A 26410-nucleotide genomic window follows, 5' to 3' on the forward strand; every position below is an offset into this window, starting at 1 on the left:
AGAGGGTTTTAGGCAATTCCTATTATGGTTGAGGGCTAATCCTACCTTTGTTGGATCTTGGGTGGCATTTGCTTATGAATCGATCAAGCTATCGCTTTATCTCTTAAGTGCTGACATCTGCTATGGACTATTGAAAGTGAGTCTGCTTCCTGCCTAAAAAACATGTTTCTCCATTTCTCAACCAGGGCGGTATAATATTCTGCCTTTTTAATATTTCCTAGAATATTTCATTTTTCTAGGAGAGGGGTGGGTGCTAACGTCTTACAAATGTGTAATAATTACAAAGTAACCCCCCCCTACCTCCGAAATGGAGAGAAATTCATACAACAAAGTAAAACAAAAGTGATTCTGCTCGAGACTGGAGGTACTTTGATGACAAAAACATCCTTGAGAATCCCATCTTCCATAAACCTAAGGAGTGTAAACAATGCAACAGCCAATCATTCAAACTTTCCAGAATTATGATTTTTCATCTGCAGAATTCCAATTCCCTATTACAGAGGTCAAATAGAGGAAATTTCTTATCTGTCTCTAGAAGAATGCTTGTTTTAACATATTTCTGAAGCTATTTGTATATTATCCTTAGTTTTGCTGATAAATGTGGGCCACATTCACCATTGCTAGAAACATTAAATGATACCCATAATTATTATTATTATTATTTTTTGCTATACTAAATATACTAAGTGGCCTCAACTTAAAAGTCATAAATTTAGAAATAGTTTAGAACCAATGAGTATTTCTGAAATAACTACCCCATAAACCTGTGGCAGAAATAGCAGAAGTATATAAAAAAAGATTTGGTATCTATTAGATCCGCAAGAAAGATTTAAAAGATTTCACCTTGACATAGATGAAGATGAAAATACTCCCATCTGCAAAAAGATGTACGTTTGTACCTAATAAATCAGTTGCAAGGTTTTCAAGATTTGAATGAAACCAATGTCTAATGCATGCCAATCCTGTTTGCAACTCACACTTCAGCAATGAAGACTCCACGTTAGAATATGAAATATCTTCAATATTTTTGTGCAGTAGAAAGATCTAGTTTATGCAATATATATTTTTTCACATATAGAATAGAATAGAATTTTTTATTGTCCAAGTGTGATTGGACACAAAAAGGAATTTGTCTTGGTGTACATAAAATAAAGATATGTTCATCAAGAATCATAAGGTACAACACTTAATGATAGTCATAGGTTACAAATAAGCAACCAGGAAACAATATCAATATAAATCGTAAGGATACAAGCAACATGGTTACAGTCATACAGTCATAAGTGGGAGGAGATGTGTGATGGCAACGATGAGAAGATGAGAAGATGAATAGTAGTGCAGACTTAGTAAATAGTTTGACAGTGTTGAGGGAATTATTTGTTTAGCAGAGTGATGGCGTTCGGGAAAAAACTGTTCTTGTGTCTTGTTGTTCTGGTGTGCAGTGCTCTATAGCAGGGGTCTCCAACCTTGGCGACTTTAAGACTTGTGGACTTCAACTCCCAGAGTTCTTCAGCCAGCAAAGCTGGTTGAGGATCTCTGGGAGTTGAAGTCCACAAGTCTTAAAGTTGCCAAGGTTGGAGACCCCTGCTCTATAGTACCATTTTGAGGGTAGGAGTTGAAAGAGTTTATGTCCAGGATGTGAGGGGTCTGTAAATATTTTTACAGCCCTCTTTTTGATTCATTCAGTATACAGGTCCTCAATGGAAGGCAGGTTGGTAGCATTTTTTTTTCTGCAGTTCTAATTATCCTCTGAAGTCTGTGTCTGTCTTGTTGGGTTGCAGAACCAAACCAGAGTTATAGAGATGCAGATGTTTTATAGAAGTGTTTTATGTAAATATATTTTTTATATATAGAGGCAAACTTATGTTATTTTGATTAGTGAATACCTCAATTCTAAATGTCCTTCATACAAGTTTAATTATCGGTGGATCTCATTTCCTCCTAGGGCAAACATCCACAGCAGAGGTCTTCAAACTCGGCAGCTTTAAGACTTGTGGACTTCAACTCCCAGAATTCTCCAGCCAACTATGCTGGCTGGACAATTCTGGGAGTTGAAGTCCACAAGTCTTAAAATTGCCAAGTTTGAAAACCTCTGGTCTACAGCCTCAATTTTTTTGAAGGTTGCCTATAAATCAGGCTCGGCTCTTGGCAAATGACTGGACTAGTCCCTGCGGTTTTCTTGGCAACGTTTTCGGAAGCGGCTTGCCATTGCCTGCTACTTTAGGGCTGAGAGAGAGGGACTGGCTCAAGACCACACTAACCGCCTCCTCCTTTCTAGTCTGACACCTTAACCACGACGCCAAACTGGTTCTCTTATAACCTCAATGACCGGCGATAATTTTACAACTGAATAGCGCAACGGCTTGCAGCTAATTCATGAGCAAGCAAGCCCCGGAACTCAACGGCATTTTAGTTCTTATTTTTTTTTAAAAAAAATCTGCAATTTAGTGGTTTTTATTATTTTTTTTTAAATTTTTAAAAATAAACCCGCCTTTCAAACTTGAGAGTCGTCTTGACGTTTTGATTCCCTTTACTATCACGTTTCGCATTAACTAATAAATTAACGGTGCACCAGCGTGCCTACCATCCCTGTCCTAATGTTTTTCTTTTATTCGTATCCTTTTCACGTATTTATAATTATGTTTACACTTGTATCTGTCATAAAATACATGCTTGACGAAAAAAATAAAAATAAATAAAATTAACCCCTCACCATATTTCCCTTTCTTCGCATCTTTGCTTACAGACTCTAAACCCCCGCCCACGTTAAAAAAAAAAAAACCCAAGGCGACCCGCTAAGCTTCCCAACGTGACAAAACTGCACTTTCTACCATCTTAAAACGCCCACAAAACCCGCTTCGAGCCCAAAATGGTAGCAACGATCACGTGACGACCTTCCCCTTTTTTCCCCCACCCTACGTCCCGCGCCCTGCGCATGCGTTATTGTCTTTCCCTCCTTTCATAAGGAGCGAAACCTGGATGGGGGGGGAAGAAGGTAGTTACCTTCGACGTCCGCAAGGGAGCGGAAGCGGGCGATAAGAATCTGGGTCAACCAGGTGCCGTATCAGGCAAGCGCCTGCGCGGAAAGAACACGTCAGTGGGCGGGGGGAAACTGCTGTCAAGCGGCAACGCCCACTCCAGTCCGTAGTCGCGGAAGTGGGTCTCGGTGGCGTCGCGTGCGGCTCCTCCCCCTCTCTCTTCTCAGCCGCTGCGCTGCCTGCATCCCGGCGGACGAGGAGCGGCGATCGACGTAAGTTGGCAGGGAGGGGCGCAGCTATCATTTTAGGCGAGAAGATCTGGCTCCTGCGCCAGAAGCCTGGGCCTGTCTCTGAGTCCGCGGAGGCCGGTGAGGTCAGCAGAGATTGGAAAGGTAGAGAAGGAGCCCCGGGACTCCTTTGGGCAGCGTCAGTTGGCTAGGGAGGTCCGGGATAGCGGCGGGGATTTAGCTCGGGATGGGAAGCCTCCTTCTGGTGGTTGATCAGCTTTCTTTGCCAGGCTTCCCGGCCCAATAGTAGTTACTTTGCACTCTGGCTTGGCGGCTGTCGGTGGATGGCCAGGCAGGTAAGCTAGCCTAAGAATAGCTTCGGAGGCGGGGGGGGGGGGCGGCAAATTAATTTCAAAGTCGTGTTTTGCAAGCGAAGGCTGGGACCGTTGTGTGGCTCATCTGACGCCTGTCTTCTTTGCCATGATTTCTCCCCCGCAGGAGAGAAGACTTAATGCAGGTAAAACGGTAAACCCAAAAAAGGGAGGGGATGAAATGGGGATCTCTCGCCTAGAAGCTCTTGCTGGACACCTGTTGTTGTTATTTAATCGCTGTTAGGTTACTAAACGGAAAAAAAAAGCAAGCAAACAAACGAATAAGGCCAAAACCTTGTGAGTTTTGAGTGCTATTGTGTGACATATGCACACAATAAAGCGATTTATATTGTCAGTAGCCTAATAAGTGTCCAAGAAGTGACAGGGAGGCCTCCCTGGGGCTCATGGAGAAAAAAGAAAAAGTCAAGCAGTAGCCTAAATAAGCCATTGACAGCAGTTCACCCATAGTCTGTGATTCATTACGAACTGAAAATCTGCTTGATGTAAAATTCCATGTGTGTGGGTATGCTTCACGCAGCTGTTTGTAAACACTTGTACAGCTGCTAGACATAACTGCATTTTCCCACACACACATTCTGGTCAGTGCATCTTGAAGATGAGTAAAGACGATACTTGGGTGCTTTCATTTTCTATGTCTTTTATTGCTAGCATGTTACAAAGGTTAATGGTGCTATCTTTTTAACAGTGCCATTGTACGGTATTATGTTGACATATACATATGTATATGCAAAGGCATAGACATATACATTTTCATCATGAAAGAATACATCTAATAGGGTGACTACTGTTTGTCCTGGCAGGTTTTGAAAAGGTGCAAATGAAGGAATAATCCATTGCAAATTGGAGTATGCAAACAGACTTTGAGAGAAAATTGTGCTTAGTTTATCAGACAGTGTCAATTGGATGTAATTTGTTTTAAAATGCATTTTCTAATTTTTTAAAACTGAAATTGCCTTTTTAACACAAATTATAGTTATTGAAGATAAACAATTATTACAGTAATCCATTTAGTTCTCCCCAGGAAGGATGCAGAAAGAGATGACCCCAAATGCCAGAACAGCGTGAGGTCAGTAACATGAGATAACTATGGGGGCAGCACAGTTTATATCAGTCTGCTTGCCTCCTGTCTCAGATATAACAGGATAGCATATTAACCTGGCTATAAGGAAAAAATTATAGAATTTATTTTTCCAAGATGAAAAAAATGAATTCTCTATGTAAATGAGACTAGAGTCAGTTGTAATGATGATTACATTCTTGCTTTTTCTGAAAAGTTGAGAATGCTGTTCTGAAGTACTGTTTTGGGAGATTATAATAGAATTTCTTTACTGTTTTATATAGCATAGAAGTGCAAGCAGGCAGATGCAGGTGATTGCCTCATGGCCACAATTAACCATTGGGATGAACATCATTCATCCAGCATTGTGTAACGTGGACCAACATTTTAGGTAAGGAAATACTCCTACAGAAAGATGTTTCAAAGCCTCACTTGGATTTAATTTTATTATTCTAATTAACATCAAAATATTATTGACAAAAGTTTGCTTATATTTTTTTTTCCAGAAATATGTATGCTGTACCTAACAATCATCTTGATTCTGTTTTATTGCTATGTAAACCAAAAAGGTATCTTCTGTAAGACTATCATATATCTTAGAAAATATTGGAATGGGAGAGTCCTATAATTCCTATAATGAGATTATATTAATTTAACTTTCTGTGACTATTTCTGGTTAATTTAGCATTTAATATACTAATAAATATTACATCCAAAATGTCATGACTGTCCTATAGCCAATTTCTACACTTAGGTATATATTTACTCAAAACGTATCTGACTTTTGGTCAAACATTGATATTTGGTTTTTTTTCCAGTTATTGAAATAAATAACTGATCTGCAGAGACATTTACTAAATAACATATTTTTAATTAGTGTGTATCTTTTTCAACCTTGTGCTCTAGTATGAATAGTTTCTCTTTTTGTCAAACCCATTGGTAATTCTTGGTTAATCTCATATTCAGAATTAGGTTCTCAACATTGATTTCCACTGGCAGGGAAAAATCTCATGTCTTATAACCTAACTATTTGATTGTTAACTAGATTAATTTTTTGATTTTTTTTATTCAGAAGATAAACGCAAAGTATTATAAGTCTGCCTCCTCATTTTTTTCCCCTACGGAAATAGATTAGATAGAGAGAAAAAGGGAGTAATTGGTCCAAAGTCACCCAGTGAGCTTCTGTGGCAACTCTAGTATCCCCAGTGCAAGTCTAACACCTAAGCAACTTCACAGCACTAGTTGTCATCATTTTAAGAATACTTATATGGAATAAATCTACATTTAATTCACTGCAGCTTAGTCTTTGATTAGCCATCAAAACTATTCTTACATTAATAACAAACTTCAACATGTTGAATCCTAGAATGCTCGAGCAAGCCCACATGGATGGCATAAATATAATGTTCATTGGGCATAGATGTTTTAATTTAATTTAATTTAATTTCCAATTTATATACCGCCCTTCTCCCTGAGGACTCAGGGCGGTGTACAGCCAAGATAAAAAAACATAGGATACAAATATTAAAACATTTAAAAATATATATAAATTTTGGCCCGAAAGTTAAGAATCAGAGACTAATTAAAAGAATTTAAAAATTTTAAAATTTTAAAAATTTCTTCTTAGGCCAACCCGGCTTGTTGAAAAAGATGGGTTTTCAGGGAACGACGGAAGGCATTGAGGTCCTGGATTCTTCTTATCTCCGGGGGCAACTGATTCCAGAGGGTAGGAGCCCCCACAGAGAAGGCCCTCCCCCTGGGGGCCACCAGCCTACATTGTTTGGCTGATGGCACCCTGAGGAGGCCCTCTCTGTGGGAGCGCACGGGTCGGTGGGAGGTCGTCGGTAGCAGCAGGCGGTCTCGGAGATAGCTAGGCCCTATGCCATGGAGCGCTTTAAAGGTGATAACCAACACCTTGAAGCGCACCCGGAAGACCACCGGGAGCCAGTGCAGCTCGCGCAGGAGCGGTGTTACATGGGAGCGCCATGTTGCTCCCATCACTACCCGCGCTGCTGCATTCTGGACCAGCTGGAGCCTCCGGGTGCTCTTCAAGGGGAGCCCCATGTAGAGAGCGTTGCAGTAGTCAAGGCGAGAGGTGACGAGGGCGTGAGTGACTGTGCACAAGGAATCCCGATCAAGAAAGGGCCGCAACTGGCGAATCAGGCGAACCTGATAAAAGGTCCCCCTGGTAACAGCCGTCAGATGTTCCTCCAAAGACAGCTGCCTATCCAGGAGGACTCCCAGATTGCGAGCCCTTTCAGTGGGGGCCAAAGACTCGCCCCCAATAGTCAGTGATGGAGTCAACTGACTATATCGGGATGCCGGGAGCCACAGCCACTCAGTCTTGGAAGGGTTGAGCCTGATGTTAACATCGCCATAATGATTACTAGCTATTGACACTTAATTTACTTAAATCTCTTTAAAAGTTATTTAAATAATGGCTATAGCTAAATTTTATACCAACAAAATATGCTGCATGTATTTCTTTTTTGCCTCTTCTGAATTTCCTGCCAGTTGGATAAAATTAATTGCAAGTTCTAATGTTCAATGGAGAGATAATTTTCTCATCTTTTTTTCTCGGTGCCTAATTTTATAAATTTAACATTAGGCTAAATATATATTTTTTGCAATGCCCAGGTAAATTAAAAAAAGACACATATTTGAGGAATCCCATTTTTCATGTTGCTCAAATTTTGAAATGCTTGTAAGATTGTAGTTTTAGTTTCCTTATTCTTATTTGTGCTATAGCAGTCTGCATAGGAAACATGATCATTGAGCTTCATTCATGCTTTCAAAATGTGATCAGATGAAGATAGTTGGTGAAAATCAGTCTTATAGGATCTGGACCAGGGGTTGGCAACCTTTAACACTCAAAGAGCCACAAAAGTCCTAACTGGAAGCCCCCGTTCAATTCTGGAGCCAACTGGAAGTCCGGTTCCCCCATCATAGTCTTCTAGCGTGGTGTCCTTTTTTCTCTTCCTGTCTTAACCGAAAGCCCTATCAATTGTGGAGCCGACCAACAACAGGGAGCCGTAGCAGAGAGATGAAAGAGCCACATGCGACTCTAGAGCTGCGGGTTGCTGACCCCTGATCTGGACTATAAACATCCATATGACAGTTAGATAACAGCAGTGAAATTTGGATACCCAGTTTGTTGTCGTGTACAGTTGGTCCTCAATGTATGACTGGTCGAAGGTACAACCAACTTATTATTACTCATGAAAACTTAGCTTTGTTCAGTTGTCATTATTGGTTTTCAGTTTAAGATTTCAAGTTGGCTTCCTTTCAATAATTGTAGTTAAAATTAACAATTTTCTGAATTTGGATGCAATACTAAATTGCATTTAGCAAAAAAGTGAAAGCAGAATCTTCCAAAGTGGATTACGCTGAAACAGGTTTGCCTAGTTGGTTCTTATAATGCTAAATGAGTTTCTTATGCACAAATGAAATTGCTCTCTCTCTTGCTTCAGGGGACAAAAAGATGCACACAGTATAACTGTAGCATTACACTGTATTCCCACAGTTTGAGAAACACAGTTCCAAGTGCTGAAGGGAGGGTGTTAGGCCATTTGCCATTCAGCACTCACACAGCCGAGAAAAGGGGAGTAACAAATTGCTTGGGTGTGTTAAGTTATTTACAAACTATCCTAAACAAACACATGTATCTGTGACACTCTTCTCTATTAGAAAATGAATTCTGAAAGTCACAAGAACGTATTTTTTATTCCTGTCTTTACCCATTTCTTAAGTTTGCACAAAATAGTAGCTGTACTGCTTTTATTTTTTAGCTTCCTTTCATAGAATTTCCAGATAATACCATAAAATTATTAACACTGATAACTTTCATATTCCTCAATATTAATCAAAGTGCATTTCCTTGAAGAACTACATTGGATTATTGCAGATGAATTCAGTATGTAATATAATTTGTAATATACTTATACTGTAATATCATCAGTGCAATCAGAACAAATAATGATTTGCAGATAAAATATGCAGTTCAATTCACTATACTATATATAAAAGAAATTAGAATGAATTTTCTTCTCCAAGTGATGTCATCTTTAAAGAGCTTAACGAAAAAATATCAGAACCTTTTCTGTCAGCAAATATTATATACATAATATAGATTTTGTAATTTTTCAAACATGCACTTGAAGAGTATCATCCGTAACATTTTTATGAATACAGGCAATCTGCTAAACCATTGTTAAATAATTCAAAGTACAGACTTTGTGGTACTTTGATAGCACAAGATATCCAACTGAAAGATATTCATGATATCTTTCAGTTTCTTCTTTAATTAGCTATATGGTGATGTTTAATATGGTTTACCAGTTTTGGATATTTTTGTATTCAAAACGTGAAACAAGAGCCTTGGTAGTACAGGGGTTTAAGGCACCCTGTTATTAAGCTTGTTAAGACCAGCTGCCTGCAATTACTGCAGGGTTCGAATCTCGCCAAGGCTCAAGGTTGACTCAGCCTTCCATCCTTTCTAAGGTAGGTGAAATGAGGACCCAGTTTGTGGGGGCAATAAGCTGACTTTGTATAAATATACAAAAGGATGAAGGCTATTGCTGAGCACATTGTAAGCCGCCCTGAGTCTTCGGAGAAGGGCGGCATATAAATCAAATTAAAAAAAAAAATAATAATAATCTGCTTAAACAAGCATTAGTTCCAAACTCTAACTTAGTCCCTTCCATGGGTTTCCTAAACTGGGCAGGTCAGTTTTCTTTGGTGGATGATTTCACATGTCAATCATTCTCCTGGGATTTCACCCTGCTCTCCAGTTAAATGCTTTCAGCCAGTTAGAAAAACTTAGCAATGGGATGTTCAGACATCAGAAAGATGTTTGTGCTAGGCAGGAATTTCCACATTTTCTGAAGTATATATGTGCACGTGCACCTCTAATTCAAGGCCAGCTGATTTGTGAAATTAGTCATCAGGCTGGAGTTAATTTAACATACTTGAATCTATTTGGGTATATATTGTTATATATGAAATATTTGTGTTTTATTTATTCTGAATAAGATACCAAATAAAGTTTTATGATGTACAGGTCAATAATCTCTACAATATTCTGCTCTGTGCTTAAATTGGCTGAAAGGAAATATAACTGTTTTCTATATTGCAGGACCTAGCCAATATTTTATGTCCAATTATAATACATATTATCTCTAAAATACAAGTACAATGTGTATAATAAAGCATTCCTGTAATGTTAAGAGTGGCATAAGTATTACCATGCATTAACAGAAGTCATAGTGGACTTATTAATGTCTTCAGTGCTAGAGTGGCCCATGTGATGTCATTTTCTGGAGGGTTTTATGATGGAATCATACTGTGTTTTCCTGAAAATAAGACTGGATCTTATAATAATTTTTGCTCCAAAAGACATGCTAGGTCTTATTTTCCAGTTAGGTCTTATTTTTGGGTAAACATGGTAACAGATCTAACAGATTAACAGAGTTGGAAGGGACCTTAGTTGAGGCTTTGAGGCCAAATACTACAATTGGGAATGCAGTGCTGCGCAACCAATCTGTTGGTAAAAATGGCATCCATGAGTACAGAATTTCTGTTGGGCTTTTTCTGAAGAGTAGAACTTAAGGCCACATTCTTCTTCTTCCCAGTTAAATTATTTGCTGACTGGAAAAGCCAAACATGACTTTGGGGTTATACATCCTGGATCCAGAAGGGTATAGTATGGCAAACTGGTTGGTTGGTTGGTTGGTTATTTATTTATTTATTCATTCATTCATTCATTCGTTTGTTTGTTTAATTTCAGTGGGTCTGCTGTAAGGTTCATTTAGTTTTTATTTAATCTATTGTATTCAATTTTAAAACTTTGAAAAATAAAACATCGGTGGTGTGGTGTTTTGTATTTTGCTTGATTGCATGTTTTAAGACAGGAGTTGTATGTTGACTCTGCAACCCTTTCAGGGCGGGGCTCAAAGGTACCCGACTATCATTCATACGTCAGACCCATTTGATTTTACAAATGCATGTACAAACATGCATACTTGTAAGGATTCCTGAGAAGGAATCTTGAACCTCATCCATAGGTCTGCTTATCATGATCCTTGCTATTACCTCTGCCAGATGGTTGCCTGTATACATTTTAAAAAATGATAACACGAGAATTATAATTTCTTGAACTTAATAATGTCTCCTCTTATTGGTAAGTATTCATATAAACTAGTACAAACTGTCATACTAATTCTCTACCACAGTATTGCTAATTATATTCTGTGACCTATTTACTAGTTATTCTAATTTATGTATGTATGTATGTATGTATGTATGTATATATATGTGTGTGTGTGTGTGTGTGTGTGTGTCTTTTTCTTTTTCGTAGGCTTTTATGTGCATATTCTTTCTAGCCAGGTTTACATAGTTTACGTAGGTAAAACCTGGCTAGAAAGAATATGCATATATTTATGTATATATATATATATATTTCAAATATAATATTTTCTTCAAAATATTTTTAAGTGAACTTAGTGTATGCAACGATTGCTGGAGTAACATCCCCGGTGGCTGAATTCTTCTGACCACAGAACATATACAGCAGTGATGATAGCAGTAGAGATATCTTCAGCAATGTTATCCCTTGATTGAAGGTAACTGCTTTTCAGAACGGTCTGAACCTTTGGATTGCAGTCCGTCTTGCCTCTAGAAAATACCATGGTTTGGGGTGGGAGGGAACGTATTTCAGTATTTCAAAAGTATTTGGCTACAGTGGTCCAAGCTTTAAAAAGGGTAACAGGCTCTGATGATCTGAAACTAAAGCATTGTTGAGCTCTATTATTGGTCAAATTTAAGCCATTTCTTCCCGCCCCACACAAACACACACAAAAAGACTTTCACGTACCTTTCTTACTATTTCTACAACCCACTCCATATTATTTTACTTATATCCCAGTATTCTTTGTGCGAGAGTAATCTATTTACGGTTTTCGCCCAGCAAGAAATTTAAACTATGAAACTACAACTATTAATCGCTTAATTGGCAAACGGATTTCAGGAGGGGAAATTGCAGCTTTGTTAAGGAACTAATAAATTCGTGTATGGCAGTAGCTGAGCTTAATATACTACTACTACTTAATATACCACTGCTACTAAACTATATTATTTTTATTTTTTTTAATTTAATTTATTTATTTATTAAACTTACGTTCCCTGCATCTCACTAGAAAGTGAGTCTGATTGCTTAGATTGAGTGTCAGGTGTCTTACATCCCTGAGCTTGTTCTTCATAAGTTTGACAAAGATAAGGTTGACAAAGATAACTAATCTATTGGTTCTATTTGTTATTATTTATTATTTTCTATTATTAGTTCTCTTATAAATAAGCCTCTGAATATTGGTCTGTATTTGGGGGTGCTATGAGTAGGAGGAATGTCATATCACAGCCTGCAGTAATTGGACTAATCATTTGTTTTGTTCCTAGGCCATTCTTATTTTTAATGTATATCACTAGTAATCTCAATGAGACAAATGGAATGGATCTGACATCAAACAATTAGGTTTACACTTGCCCTTATCCAGTTTTTGAGAAAAATGAATTTCAGTCATTTACCTTGAAGATAACTCAGTGTCCCAGAGATAAATTCTTCTTTTCAATAAATCCAACTTATTGAATTGAATTGTCAATTCTGTTTTGTATTTTCTTTATCTAGACCCAAGAAAGGGTTATATGATAGTAAGTTAAAGAAAAAGGTAATCTGGACTGGTTTATATCTGATGACCAGAAAAGTGGTCCACGTCATGCGAACGCATGCACAAGCAAACCAGTAGCAAACTAAATTGAAACCCACTACTCATGTTGCCCAATAGAACTTTTAAATATATATGTAAATAATTTTTTAAAAAACTAATGCATCTGCAGATTACATGGACAGAATAATCCCATATGTGATCATCCAGGATTTGAATGCCCTGTTATGGAGACAGTTTGGTATTGTACTTAAGATGCTCACCTGAAAACCAGAACTCAATTCTAGCCCTGCCATAGGAATGAAAGATGACTGAGTGACTTTCGGTCGGTGACTCTGTTTTAGCTTAACCTACTTCATAATGTCATTGTTATGGGTAAAATAAGAGAAGGAAGGAATATTTTGCATATTCACTGCTTTGAATTATTTTAAAAGGCCAAACAAAAATTTAATAAATAAACATCTCACTTATGCATGGAATTACATTGTTAGAGGCATTTTATGTAACATCAATTTGTACTCTGTACTCTGAAATAGTATGCATAGAATAGTTTTAGAACCTGTGCTGTACAGCAAAATTTCTCTATATATCTCATAGGTCAAAGAGATGCAGATAGGGTTATGTATTCGGATACAATTTTTCTATTCGGTTTTACCATGTGTACACATACAAAGTTGTACTGTAATATATTTAGTCTTAATCACTTCTTGTTGTTTTATTCACTGGATTTAAATTCAAGACTATCCATTAGTCATGCTATAATGGACTAAACTGATAATGAAAGTCTAGTATAGTTGATAAGATAATGAATTTATTAAATTTGAAACCATTAATCCTAATTTTATTTGATTAAAAGCTTTCCATCAAGGGAAGTGAGAATGCTATTTTGAAGATGTTACTTGCCAGCTGCAATTTAACATGCAATTAATTAAGATAATTTTAGTTAGACATTCTTTCTTAGTCAATTTAAGAAGTTAATAATCGCTGGAGCCTAAAGAAATATAATTAACATAAATACTATAAAAAACAAATGTCTCTATTACTAGCAGCTTTGTACATTTTAATTATGAAGGGGGAAAGATGATACAAACACTTGAATAAAGAAATTTACATAGTAGCCTTTTCAACCAATCCAATGTTGCCCTTTTTAATTGACATTTAGTTTTTGTATAGAGATTCATAGGTCTCTAGTAGAGTCTTTCTATTAAATGTTCTTTGGAATTTAAATCTAGGAACTTGTATATACAAGGCATGTGTCATATATATCATCATTGTATAAAAATTAAGCATACTTTGAATATATTTACTTGATTAACATTATTTATCCATTCAGTATCAGTAACCTCACCTTCATGGTCAAAATTTCAAAATGTTGCCAATTAGAGAAAAAGTGTAAAAAGAAATAATCCTCTATTTTTTTAAATGGGTGTTTTTATGGTATGTCTTGTAAAGTTATTTTCTGCTATTAAGCAGTTTCTTTAAGTTTCAGTATGCATGTATGTATTTATTTATTAGGTTTATAGGCTGCTCCAGTCTGCTGATTCTGGGTTGTATGGGACAATATGATTCAGGATTCATGACTAAAAATGTAAACAGTTGTAAAGTCTCCCAAACAAGAGGCCAACAAAACAATCCACCCTCCTTGACTTTATTAATTATTTCAATTTATATGGTTGCCTAGCTCAAATTCATGACTAACAGCCTTAAAAGAAAAAAAAGGCATTTTTTAAAAACCCAGGAAAACAAAAATACTGCACATAGGGTAGCTACCTGGCTAAAAACAAACCCATCACACACAAGTTGACATAATTAATGAATGTGCTCAGCCCTACCTCCTAGCCCACAGACTTGATGGAACAACCCATTTCTTAAAAGAGAAAGGGCCAATCACATAATGTACAGAATACTATTTTAGAGAAGGGGAACAGTGACTGAAAGTCCATATGTTTTTGGCCCTAAAACATGAGACCCTCTAACTATGGTGAACATGTGAGGAGCTCACAGATCCTTCATGCAAGTAGATATTGCAGGGAGAACATGATCTTGTAGATATCCAGGCCCTGAACCATGAATGGCTTTCAAAGTGATAAGTAGCACCTTAAATTGTATTTGGAAGCCAACTGGCACTAGGAACATCCATCACTACCCAAGCCACTGCATTCTAAACTGATTGCAGCTTCCAAATGTTCTTCAATGGTAGTTCCAGGTACAGTGCACTACAGTAGTCCAATTAAGAAGTGGATAAGGCATGAGTGACAGTGAATATTGATTGCCATTCCAGAAAAGAGCTGTCTAGATGGTACTGAGCAAAGGCCTAAAGCAGAAGCTATGAGTCTAGAGGACTCCCAAGCCATGAACTAAATCTGATCAGGGAAGTGCAAACTAATAATGGAATCTCCCAGTAAACGGCTGACTTTCAAACCCACAGTGACTCCCATCTTGCTGGATTTGCATCTTACTCTAATCCTCCCCATCTAGACAGACAGCTTCTAGGCACCTGAAAGTATTCAATAGTGAACGATCTTACCATGTGGTTTCATTTATCTAAATAGGAATGGGGGAAAGTGTAGGATTCAGGGCAACCTTCAAGAGGTTTAAGATTTGATTTCTCCCTCAGTCCCTCCACAATCCTATTGGGAAAGATAGATAATTACATATATCTATCTACCCTGTTTCCCCTAAAATAAAACCCAACCGGAAAATAAATCCTAGCATGATTTTTCAGGATGCCCGTAATATAAGCCCTACCCCCAAAATAAGCCCCAGTTAAGATTGTCAGCCAGATGGCTGCATTTAGTACCGTTTTTCCCCAAAATAAGACCTAACCAGAAAATAAGCCCAAATGCGTCTTTTGGAGCAAAAATTAATATAAGACCCGGTCTTATTTTCGGTGAAACATTCTATCTATCTATCTATCTATCTATCTATCTATCTATCTATCTATCTATCTATGAGAGAAAGAGAGAGAGAGAGAGAGAAAGAATGAGAATTATACATATTCCTTTTGGGAAAAACATATTTGTACAGTTTATGGACAATAGCCAATGGTAAATTAATTTTCTATGAAGGAGCTCGAAGTGGAAAATAAGAATCTGTTATGCCAGGGATCCCCAACCTGTTGGCTGCCGGGTCACGTGAGTGGCTGGCCAGTGTGTGCGCATGTGTGCATGTGCTTCCCCTCAATTGCGCTAGTATCACGAGCAACGTGCAGGTGCTAGCGTCACCATGGGCAGTAATGTCTATGCGAGCGTCATGAGCATGCTCATGGCCCCATTTGCGCACACACATCCCCCCACTCCGGGCCACCAACCCAGAAAGGGTTGGTGTTGTGCTATGGGTGCAACAGTTTAACCTGCAGTGACCTTTGTGGCTCCCTGGACCTCTGAGATCTCTGAGATTGCACTGCCAAAATCCAATGACAAAATAGCTGAATTTGATTGGCAACTTCCTAAAAAGGAATGAGGGCAGGAACCTTCTGAGAGGTAAACCATCTATATTCTCATCCTCACTACCATTTTAGCACAATGTTAAGCCTTTGTAAAGAAAATAATAATAAGAGAAATTTAAGAAGATGAATAAATCAAGTGTGATGGAATGTAGTCTAGATTCCCTGGAAGGAGGGGGTGGAAGGTGGAGGAATAAGAGGCAGCTCAGTCCAAATATTTTGTGTGAGAGAAAGAGGGTGAAGACAGCCACTCCCTGATAGTTCTCAGAGAATATGCTTGATATTGAAAGAGTGTTTGGTTTGGCAAGATTGATGTCAAAGGTAAGAAAGACACATGATTCTTCCAAGCACATTTCTTTATTCTTCCACACCTAGAAGACAGAATCTTTCCAAACTGATTCCTCTGAAATGCACCCCTTTCCTCCTGGGAATTCAGACTGCTACATTCCATCACCTAGGAAATCACTGCTAGACAAACTGTTTTCATCTTCAAGGCCCTGAAAAAAATCCTGAAATTGGCATTTTCAAGACTTGCTTTGAATGTAACAGTGAGATTTGGAACAAATATAGAGATGGGCAGTTATAGGAAATAAATTGCTTTCCATAGATACCACTTTAGTAAACCCAGAGAGGAGGAAGTGATCTTAAAATCAGCTACAACTTTTCTTGGATGTCAGTAGAAGATATCCAACTGACCAATGTAAAATTGGGAATTCGAATGGCATTCATTCACCCCTCAGATAGTGCCTAGTCTTTCTAAAAATAGGGATTTTATAGATATTGATTAATATTGTCAGATTTTGCATTCTGAAAGTCCTTTAATTCTGTCCTTATTTTCCTAGAGATCGACTGTATTTGAAAACTTACAGAAAGCTTTGTCCATTCTACACAATTCAACAGTATTTGACGTGATTTTTTTTTGTCATCGGTATGAAGAGGATCAAGGAGACAGTTAAATATGAAAATCTTCAAATGCTAGAAAGAAAGAAAAAGCAAAAAACTGGTTTTTATAGCTCAATGTTTGCTGCATCTCATGCTTTCAACTTGATTGACTGGGGAAACCTGCCAATCCATATAGTATTGCAAATCTTTCAGTATCTGCCTCTTGTTGATCGTGCTCGGGCATCTTCAGTCTGCCGAAGATGGAATGAAGTATTTCATATTCCTGATCTTTGGAGAAAGTTTGAATTTGAACTTAATCAGCCTGCTACATCTTACTTGAAGTCTACTCATCCCGATCTTATTCAGCAGATTATCAAGAGACATGCTAATCATTTGCAGTATGTAAGCTTCAAGGTAAAGTATGTTTTAATAACTCTGAATTTTGTTGTATTTTTTTGCACCTTGGATTTGCATTTTCTTTGGCGGTTTTTGTGGGAAAGCTTATTTTATATACTTCCTACTTGAAGTATTGAAAAAATGCTCAGTGTTAAAGTAGATTTGGGATTCCAGCTCAATCATTCCCTTACACCCTTTCCCCTTCAGCCCTGATGTGACTCACGATATGCCCCAGTTGTTAATTGATTAATACAATATATGTCAATATATATTGCTAGTATGATATACCATACGCTAAATAAATGAATAAATCCCCCCGTCCTTTCAGAGCAGAGGGTGTGGGAGGAATTGCTGGCAGCAAACAATATACATTCAGCACAAGTGAATAGACATATTTATATACAGACCAAACAGAAGCAGAATGAAATACGGATCACTCACTATTTCTCATTACATCTAATTTTAGAAATCTGTGGGAATAAACATGTAAGGGACTGTTTTTGACTATCTCTTGACTGAAGTCTTAGTGTACTTTCTTTAAAAATGAATTAATCTTGATCACCTGAATAGTGTGTCAGGTATATCTCAGTAAGTGCACAGTGACTCCTTGTATTTCTTATATTTTTAAATGTACAGGTAGAACTTGCTTAACAACTGCCTATTTAGCAACCTGTTTAGCAAAGATTGAAGTTACCATGGCACTGTAAAAGTAAATTTACAATCAGTTCTTGCACTTGCAATCGTAGCAGTAGCCCTGTGGTCACATGATCAAGATTTAAAAGTTTCCTAAGCAGTAGGCTTTTACAATTGTTGCAGATCATTATTTGTGTGCTTCAATGCTGGCTTCTGACTAGCAGAATCAATGGAAAAACCAGCCTTAAAATTGCAGGTTGTGGTCACACGATGTTTTCCTTAATGACCATATTACTTAGTTGCCAGGCCCAGTTGTTGCAAAGCAAGGACCACCTGTATTCAATTTATGTGTGCTTGTTTGAAGTCCTGTATCAGCTTCTATATATATTTGTGTACCTTTCTGTTCAAGAATTGTAGGTGATGAGTGGTTAACCTTAATTAACTGATGAAAAGCAGTACTTGGTAGTGCTCAGAATCAAAGGGTTCCCATATTCTTTAAAGCTAGCAAAGAAGCATAAAAGGAATAGCAGCATGAGATAATCTTTATCTTGATGAAAAACTTTTTTTTCCCCCAGGTTGACAGTAGTACCGAGTCTGCAGAAGCAGCGTGTGATATTCTTTCTCAGCTGGTGAATTGTTCTATCAAGACACTTGGCTTAATTTCAACAGCAAAGCCAAGTTTCATGGACGTTTCTAAGGTATTGCTTGCAAAGATATGAACTTGGAAAACTGATAAATACAACTTTTATATTCAGTAGTTGCATATATATTTGGGAACACAATCTATAGAATTTTTCCCCAATGTGTCACCTTTGGAAATAATTCATTGATTAGTTTTGCTTTAAGAACAAAGTTTGGTATAATAGGAACCTTTACAAATTGACTTTTTCTAGTCCTCTCTTTCTGCTACAGTTCCTTGTCATTTCTAGAAGATCTGTTAATCCTCTGGAACAAAATGAAGTAGCTGCAGTATAAAGAAGCAATTAATGAATTTGTTTCCCATCCTTTTCCATTCACTGAATCAAATATTGCTGTAACAAGTGAAGCAGCGCAGTTGGATACCACCCTATAATTTAAATAAGCAGGCCCTGCTGGGAAAACCTTAAATCCTGACAAATGCTAGCATGGGAAAACAACCCTTGTGACCAAAAGAATTCTAGTTGGTTTTTTTTTAAATATATACATATGTTTAGTTGAAAACAGTACATTAGTAGTATGTTGATCACTTGATGATCGGTACATAGGCAAAAAAAGAAAATATACCAAGTTTGAAAAAATATTATGGATGGAATGAGGTTGCTGGAATAGAATCCTCCAAATCTATGTTCTTTAAAACATATGTTGTATATCTCCTGTATCATAAAATAGTTTTGTAAGAGCTGGAATATTCAGGGGATATATTACCATTTCAGTTCCTTCTGAAAATCTTGGAAATTTGCCAATTCATTATCTACAAATGTTTACAATTGTACCTCATATTTCTGCTAAATTAGATAAATAAGCATTCAAGGTGGTATACGATAATTCACATCACTAGCCACCATGATCATGCTGACTAGAGTTGGGGAAGTTATATAGTAGAACAAATTCCTGATAATAAAATCTATAAAGAAGAGTGTTTTTTTTAAAAAAACATCCTCCTGTCATTGGACTCCTTTCAATATAATTCCAGTGAACTCCACTCAAACAGTACTTCTTCACAATTATTTCAAATCAGTTATTTCATAAATTGATGTAATTATAATTACTTCACAGTAATTCTCTTCCCACAATTCATTTTCTGTGTGCTTCTCAAATTTACTGCAGTCAATATTCAACTCACCAGCGGGGTGAGGGGAAGTAATCTATTGTTCAACACTTTTCTATCATCTAAATGACATAATTGGTTATAATCTTTTGGTAAAATTATGCTATTACCACAGTATTTGAATTTGATCTGCTGAGTAGTTCGTTATTGCATTCAGGCCTGGTGTACTCATAAATAAAGAAGGTTCATTGATTGTTAAGGGTATACTCTTCAATATTAATAGCTCTAAACCATCTATGTTATGTGTATTTTATGGTAATGACTCATTAAATACTTCTAGATAAACATTCCTTCTGAAAAAGTTCTTCTTAAACAGCTTTTTAGAAATATGAACCAACAGTATTACCCCTTTTAAGAAAAAATGCAGTGAATTTATAACTGTATAGGAGATGTATGTGAAATGTTTCCTTTCTAATTTGTTTGAATAGGCTCATTTTGTATCAGCGCTGACAGTAGTGTTCATCAATTCTAAGTCATTATCTTCCATTAAGATTGAAGATACACCAGTAGATGATCCATCCTTGAAGGTTCTTGTTGCTAACAATAGTGATACTTTAAAATTGCTTAAAATGAGCAGCTGCCCTCATGTGTCACCTGCTGGTAAGTAATAAACCCAAGTAAACAAAATACAACACTGTGGCAAGAGTGATGAACTGTTCTTATTGTATTACCTTTACCTTTATCAAAATTATCTTCCTATATAGAATTTTTTTTCCATGCCATTTTTTATTCTTGTCATTGCAACTCCTGGGTTCATTCTTAAGTAGAAATTTTGAATAGCTTTTTGGATGTAGCAACAGAGGCTACATCTTTTAAACGAAGAAGCAGGTTTATTATTTTACAGTTTGATAATGTTAATGTGCTGTGCAGTGCTCTAAATTTAATAGAATCATAAAACATAAGATCTGAAGGACTTTAAAAATCATCTGGTCCAAACCCCTGTACCATAATGGCTTCTTAAATTCTGCCATCTTTCTTCTCATTGGAGTGGTGTGTAGTTGATCTTATTCTGGGAACATTACTGACTCTCCTATAGTCTTTAATCTTAGAATGTCTCAGTAGAAAAGCATAATCAGAAACTTTTCAATCATGTTCTCAATGTGAGGCCCAGGAAAGAAGTTCATTTCTTTTCATACATTGGCAGTTGCTACTTCAGTATGTTTTAATAGGAGCCGTAGTGGTGCAGTGGTTAGAATGCAGTATTGGAGGCTAATTCTGCCAACTGCCAACAGTTTGATCCTCCCTGGCTCAAGGTTGACTCAGCTTTCCATCATTCCGAGGTCGGTAAAATGAGGACTCAGTTTAATGGGGGTAATATGCTGACTCTGTAAACCGGTTAAAGAGGGCTGTAAAGCACTATGAAGCAGTATATAAGTCTAAGTGCTATTGCTAATAGGGTGTCTCCAATCTTAATGACTTCCTCCTCTTTGGGGCAAAGAGAGAAATCTTTTCCTTTCCAGAGCCTATATAGTCCTCTTCCCCAGCTCTGCATCCAGTTATTCTTTGCTGAGGGATCCAGAAGCACCATAAATGGAGAAGCTCTCATTCAAGCAGTCACCATCTTGCTTGCAACTTGCAACAGATGTTCTTTTTTAAAAAAAGATGACAACAAACATGGTTGTCCTGTGAGAGTCATGAGAGTTACTATTTTGATTTGCATGTTTTTTCAGATGAGAAGATGGTTGAGGGAGAGTTTTGCTCACTAGATGAGCTGATTTTTTTTTTCATAAGTTAAGTCAGGTTCCTAGTTAAGCAGGGATTTAGTTCATTTTCAGATCAAATTAGGCAAAATTACAAATAAATGATTGTCGAAAGATTTCACAAAAATATCTCAGTGTATTACAAAATAAAATTTCTCAGTGGATTTAATTATGCAGAATTAAAACTGTACAAGCAATGGAACCAAAAACCATCCTTGCATCACATTTTTTTTTTCCTGGTAGACATATTTTTCGGTGACGAATTAAATCTTTGCAGATTATATCTATCATGTATGGTTTTGGACTGAAGCTGCATTGAAAGAAATTTTATTGATTTTAAAGATATTTTTTCTAAATGATTAACACTGTATATCAATGTTTTTGTTTAGAACTTGTCACTGCGGAGAACCAAAATGTTAAATGATAAACCCATTGAGATATTGACAGTGTTTCTTTACTGAATTTGCAGATGTGTTTTCTGAACAAACAGGAAACAATGTAGAACTTCTCCCCATCACTTTCATGATTTTTCCCATTCAGAATACATAAAAATATTTGCAACTTTGCTGGTGCATATAAACACTATAGCATAAAAAAATAAATTGAAGTATATTTTATACACTTACGTTGAATTTTCTGTCTCTCTTAGGAATTCTTTGTGTTGCTGACCAGTGTCACGGCCTTAGGGAGTTGGCTCTTAACTACCATCTACTAAGTGATGAACTGTTGCTGGCTCTTTCAAGTGAGAAGCATGTTAACCTGGAACATCTCCGTATAGATGTTGTAAGTGAGAATCCTGGACAGACTGAATTTCACACCATCAAAAAGCAAAGCTGGGATGCGCTGATTAAGCACTCCCCTAAAGTCAACATTGTGATGTACTTCTTCCTATATGAGGAAGAGTTTGATGTATTCTTCAGAGAGGAAACTCCTGTAACTCATCTTTACTTTGGCCGTGCAGTAAGTAAATCAATGCTTGGCCGCATTGGATTGAACTGCCCAAGGCTTATTGAATTGGTTGTCTGTGCTAATGGTCTTCAGCCTTTGGATGATGAACTCATTCGCATTGCTGAACGCTGTAAGAATTTAACTGCCATGGGACTTGGTGAATGTGAAGTTACCTGTCGAGGCTTTATTGAGTTTGTAAAGATGTGTGGAGGCAGACTCACAGAACTGTCCATTATGGAAGAAGTGCTCATTCCAGATAGTGACTACAATCTGGATCAAATTCATTCTGAAGTTTCCAAACATCTTGGAAGAATGTGGTTCCCTGATATGATGCCTACGTGGTAAACTAATCAAGCCATAAGACTCTACTGGTCAGACCTGGCTGTACAGGATGTTGATTTCTATGCAAATAAGGAATTCTGAACCTGAGATGTAATAGTGAATTATTGTTTTCAGTACTTAATTATGTAGTGGCAATACCATGCCCCTTGAGAAATGGAATATGGACTGTACTGAAGTATATAGATTGGAAGTACATCTCTTAAATATTAAGTGCTTAGAGTATTCTCCAATTCATTAGAATAATTTAAAATTATGTCTTCAATTGTCACGGACATCATCTAGTGCAAAGTACTACAGTGCTAGTATTGTATCTGATACAATTGGCTTTCTTTGGTGTCCCAAATTTTAAACTAAAGCTTGTTTTTCCTTTTCCTCTAATGAAAACTGATGGCAATGTACAAACTTGTAAAAAGCAGCAGTAACACTATTAGAACTGTGGCAAATGTATGACTGTGCTACAAAAGCTAGTGTTATAAAAAAATCTGCCTAAACATTCTGTATAACAATAACAATCTGCTTCTTGGCTGCAAATTGCAGGAATGTAAAACTCCAGATATTGGGGTTCTGTTACTGACATGTTAGTGGAAGAGAAGTATAGATCTGAGAATTAAGAGTTCAGAAGAAAGGGGAAGAGTCTGTATCCACTGATGAACCTGTTAAATTTCAATCTTGTAATTTGCCTTACTGAATTACTGAAAGTAACAATTGTTGTTAAATGAGAAGAACATACTTGAACAATTCTCTAAAGTTCAGATAAAGCTATCAGTATATTATAATCATTCTGCATTATGGAAAGATCTAGCAATTTAATTGTTAGTATTTAAAACAAACCCAAGTAAAGTCATCTCACCATTTTTTTTCAGTGAACAGTTTTGTAATAACCAGATCATAATGCTGTGTATAAAATAATGTCAGAATGTTGATGTACATGTACAAAAATAAAGAAGTCTATGACATTAATGTATTTTTATTACTATCACATATATTAACAGATATTTATCCAGGTGATAAATCTAAAACATTAATAGGTATAAAATAAAAATAAAAACTATATATCCCCTACAGTTAAGAGTTAAGATGTATCAAATCAAAATACATACCTTTACATTTGAAATAGTTGATACAGAAATAAAATTAAATTATGCTCCTTATTTATTTATTTGTTTGTTTATTTATTTATTTATAATGTAACTGCAATCTGTCAAATAAACAATGTCACCTTGTGGGACTCGAGAAATATGTCTACTCTGTTGCCATTTGGAATGTTCTTCCTGCAGACATTTCTGTGGCTCCTACTCTTCTGTTGTTATTAAAGACCTGGCTTTGGGGACAGAATGATTATATAGTTCCTGATTTGGTTTTATTTGGTTCTGGTAGATTTATGATCAATGTTTTGCTTTTCTGGCCAGCTGTGTTCTTTGATAGATTGGCTTTTAATTGTAAACAGCTTATAATCATCGAGTATGATGTTTGTTTGATTATTTGTTTGGTGGCACAGTGATTAAAGTGAGTATTACAGGCAAACTCTCCCCACAGTCTGGAGTTCAACCCTAACCAGCTCAAGATTGACTCAGCCTTCCATTCTGCCGAGATCGGTAAAATGAGAACTCATATTATTGGGGACAATATGCTGATATTATAATCTGCCAGAGAGTGCTGTAAAGCACTATGGGGCAATATATAAGTCTAAGTGCTATTGCTATTGTGATTTATATCTGGTTTAAAATTGAGCCAAATTCTGTATTTCTATTTTAGGAAGTAATTTTAATTTATTGGGAATTTCTTTTGGTATTTGAATTTATTCTAATATTGTCCTCATGTTATAGTCTACATTTAAATATAAACTGTTCAAAAGAATCAGACCTAACAAAAGAGGAGGTGGAGTTGCATTATGTGTAAAAAAAAAAAAAAATCACTGTATCGCTTCAGAAATGCATAAAACCAAGGATAAAAGCCTCTTTCAATGCATATAGGTTAAAATAAAAGGAAAAAAAAGAATGACATAGGTATGTGCTACAGGCCACCCAACCAAGCAGAAGAAATAGATAACTTTCTGCTAATTAGTTAACTAATGTGTGTAGGAAACATACCACAGTAGAAATGGGGGATTTTAACGACCCCGACAACTAGGAAATTTAGCACTTAGAGTTATATACTGCTTCACAGTGCTTTACAGCCCTCTCTAAGCAGTTTACAGAGTCGGCATATTGCCCCCAACAATCTGGGTCCTCATTTTACTTCAGAAGGATGGAAGGCTGAGTCAACCTTGAGTTAGTGAGAATGGAACTGCCAAACTGCTGGCAGTCAGCAGTCAGCAGAATTACAGTTTGTAGAGCAATCAGCCTGACTTCAATACGTGAGAAGAACCTTGAAAAGATAATCAAGCAACAGATCTGCAAACACCTGAAGTAAGCAAAGTTATAACCAAAATCCAACATGGGTTTGTTTATGTCAAATAAATCTTATTTCATTCCTTGATAAAGTAATTAAATAAGTGGGCCAGTGAAATGCTGTGGACATAAATATATTTGGATTTCAGTAAGGCATTTGACAAAGTAGGCCACAACCTACTTCTTAGTAAGTTAAAAAAATGTGGGATAGACAGCATCATCACCAGATAGATTCATAACTGGCTGACAAACCGAACTCAATATGTAGTTTTTTTATAGAACTACATCTACATGGAGGGAAGTAAGCAGTAGAGTACCCGAGGTTCTGTCTTAGGCCCAGTATTCTTCAGTATCTTCATAAATAATTTTAAGATGGAGTAGAAGGGGAACTCGTCAAGTTTGCAGACAACACCAAGCTGCCAGGAATAGCCAACACCCCAGAAGACTCGAAATCCAGAAGGATCTCAACAGACTTGAACACTTGCCCCTACCTATCAAAATAAAATTCTATGGTTAAAAAAAAAGTAAGGTTTTACACTTAGGCAAGAAAATGTACAGGTATAGCATAGGTAGAATCTGGCTCCATAGCAGTAACTGTAAGAAGGAATTAACTCGAGTCCTAGTGAACAATCATTTAAATCAGGGGTGTCAAAACTCGCAGTCCGCGGGCCAGATGTGTCACATGCTAACCCTGCCCCTGCCCGGTTTAGCGAAGGGGGAAAAAGTCCTGATATGTCATGTGACACTGCTGTGATGACGTGAGTTTGACACCCCTGATTTAAACTATGAGCCAGCAGTGCACTGCAGCCACCAGAAATGCCAATGCAATCCTAGGCTGTATTAACAGAGGGATAGAATCAAAAGCATACAAAGTATTAGTACCGCTTTACAATGCTTTGGTAAGACCAAACTTGGAATATTGCATTCTGTTTTGGTTGCCACAATATAAAAAAGATGTTGGGACTCTGGAAAGAATGCAGAGAACAGCAACAAAGATGATGAGGGGGCTGGAGATTAAAACATGAAAAATGGTTACAGAATTGCGTATGTCTAGTCTAGTGAAAAGAAGGCCTGGGGTGACATGATCGCAGTGTTCCAATATTTGAGGGATTGTCACACAGAAGAGGGGGCCAACCTATTTTCCAAAGCACCAGAAAGCAGAACAAGAAGCAATGGATGGAAATCTATCAAGGAGAGAAGCAACCTAGAACTAAGGAGAAATTTCCTGATAATAGAACAATTAACCAGTGGAATGGGCTGCCTTCAGGAGATGTGAGTGCTCTATCACTGGAGGTATTAAAGAAGAGATTGGACAGCCTTTTGTCCAGAGTGGTATAGGGTCTCCTACTTGTGCAGGCAGTTGGACTAGAAGACTTCCAAAGTCCATTCCAACTCTGTTAATCTATTATTTAACTCTCTTTCTACACTCTGACTATCATTGTTTCCTGGTGTGAAAATGTCCTAATGGAGGAATTGCCTCATTATATGGTCCATTGCA

General features: G+C 37.0%; 1 protein-coding gene and 1 long non-coding RNA gene across 18 annotated transcripts in view; one reads left to right on the plus strand and one right to left on the minus strand.

Moving 5' to 3' along the window:
• LOC117655862 (uncharacterized) overlaps positions 1-3141 on the minus strand; it is a 46359-nt gene extending 43218 nt beyond the window's left edge. Inside the window, exon 1 of the long non-coding RNA XR_015732574.1 lies at positions 3004-3141. This is a non-coding gene — a long non-coding RNA (uncharacterized LOC117655862). The remainder of the gene's footprint in view (positions 1-3003) is intronic.
• On the plus strand, positions 2936-23673 carry LOC117655801 (F-box/LRR-repeat protein 21-like). Of its 17 annotated transcripts, none has more exons than XM_087887455.1 (9): positions 3118-3250; positions 3704-3722; positions 4939-5045; positions 10285-10350; positions 11147-11274; positions 16657-17110; positions 18301-18423; positions 19961-20132; positions 21882-23673. In XM_087887455.1, the coding sequence occupies exons 6-9, from the start codon at positions 16745-16747 to the stop codon at positions 22523-22525; spliced, it is 1305 nt and encodes a 434-aa protein (XP_087743581.1). In that variant the 5' UTR covers positions 3118-3250; positions 3704-3722; positions 4939-5045; positions 10285-10350; positions 11147-11274; positions 16657-16744; the 3' UTR covers positions 22526-23673. The 17 variants fall into 17 exon arrangements, with proteins under 17 accessions (XP_034259547.1, XP_034259481.1, XP_034259508.1 ...); XM_087887454.1 differs by lacking the exon at positions 3118-3250 and adding an exon at positions 3255-3561 and having other exon boundaries at positions 10285-10368; XM_087887456.1 differs by lacking the exon at positions 3118-3250 and adding an exon at positions 3463-3561.
• The last annotated feature ends 2737 nt before the right edge of the window (positions 23674-26410 follow it).

The sequence above is a fragment of the Pantherophis guttatus genome, chromosome 2 (assembly GCF_059756535.1).
Source record: "Pantherophis guttatus breed Tessera chromosome 2, ASM5975653v1, whole genome shotgun sequence".
Taxonomy (NCBI): domain Eukaryota; kingdom Metazoa; phylum Chordata; class Lepidosauria; order Squamata; family Colubridae; genus Pantherophis; species Pantherophis guttatus.

What these genes read in the sequence shown, in the direction of transcription:
- LOC117655801 (XM_034403656.3), top strand. Translation starts at nt 16,745, where the DNA reads ATGAAGAGGATCAAGGAGACAGTTAAATATGAAAATCTTCAAATGCTA. An exon ending in TGCAGTATGTAAGCTTCAAG is followed by an intron (nt 17,111 to 18,300) that starts GTAAAGTATGTT and finishes TTTTTCCCCCAG; the next exon opens with GTTGACAGTAGTACCGAGTC. An exon ending in GTTTCATGGACGTTTCTAAG is followed by an intron (nt 18,424 to 19,960) that starts GTATTGCTTGCA and finishes TTGTTTGAATAG; the next exon opens with GCTCATTTTGTATCAGCGCT.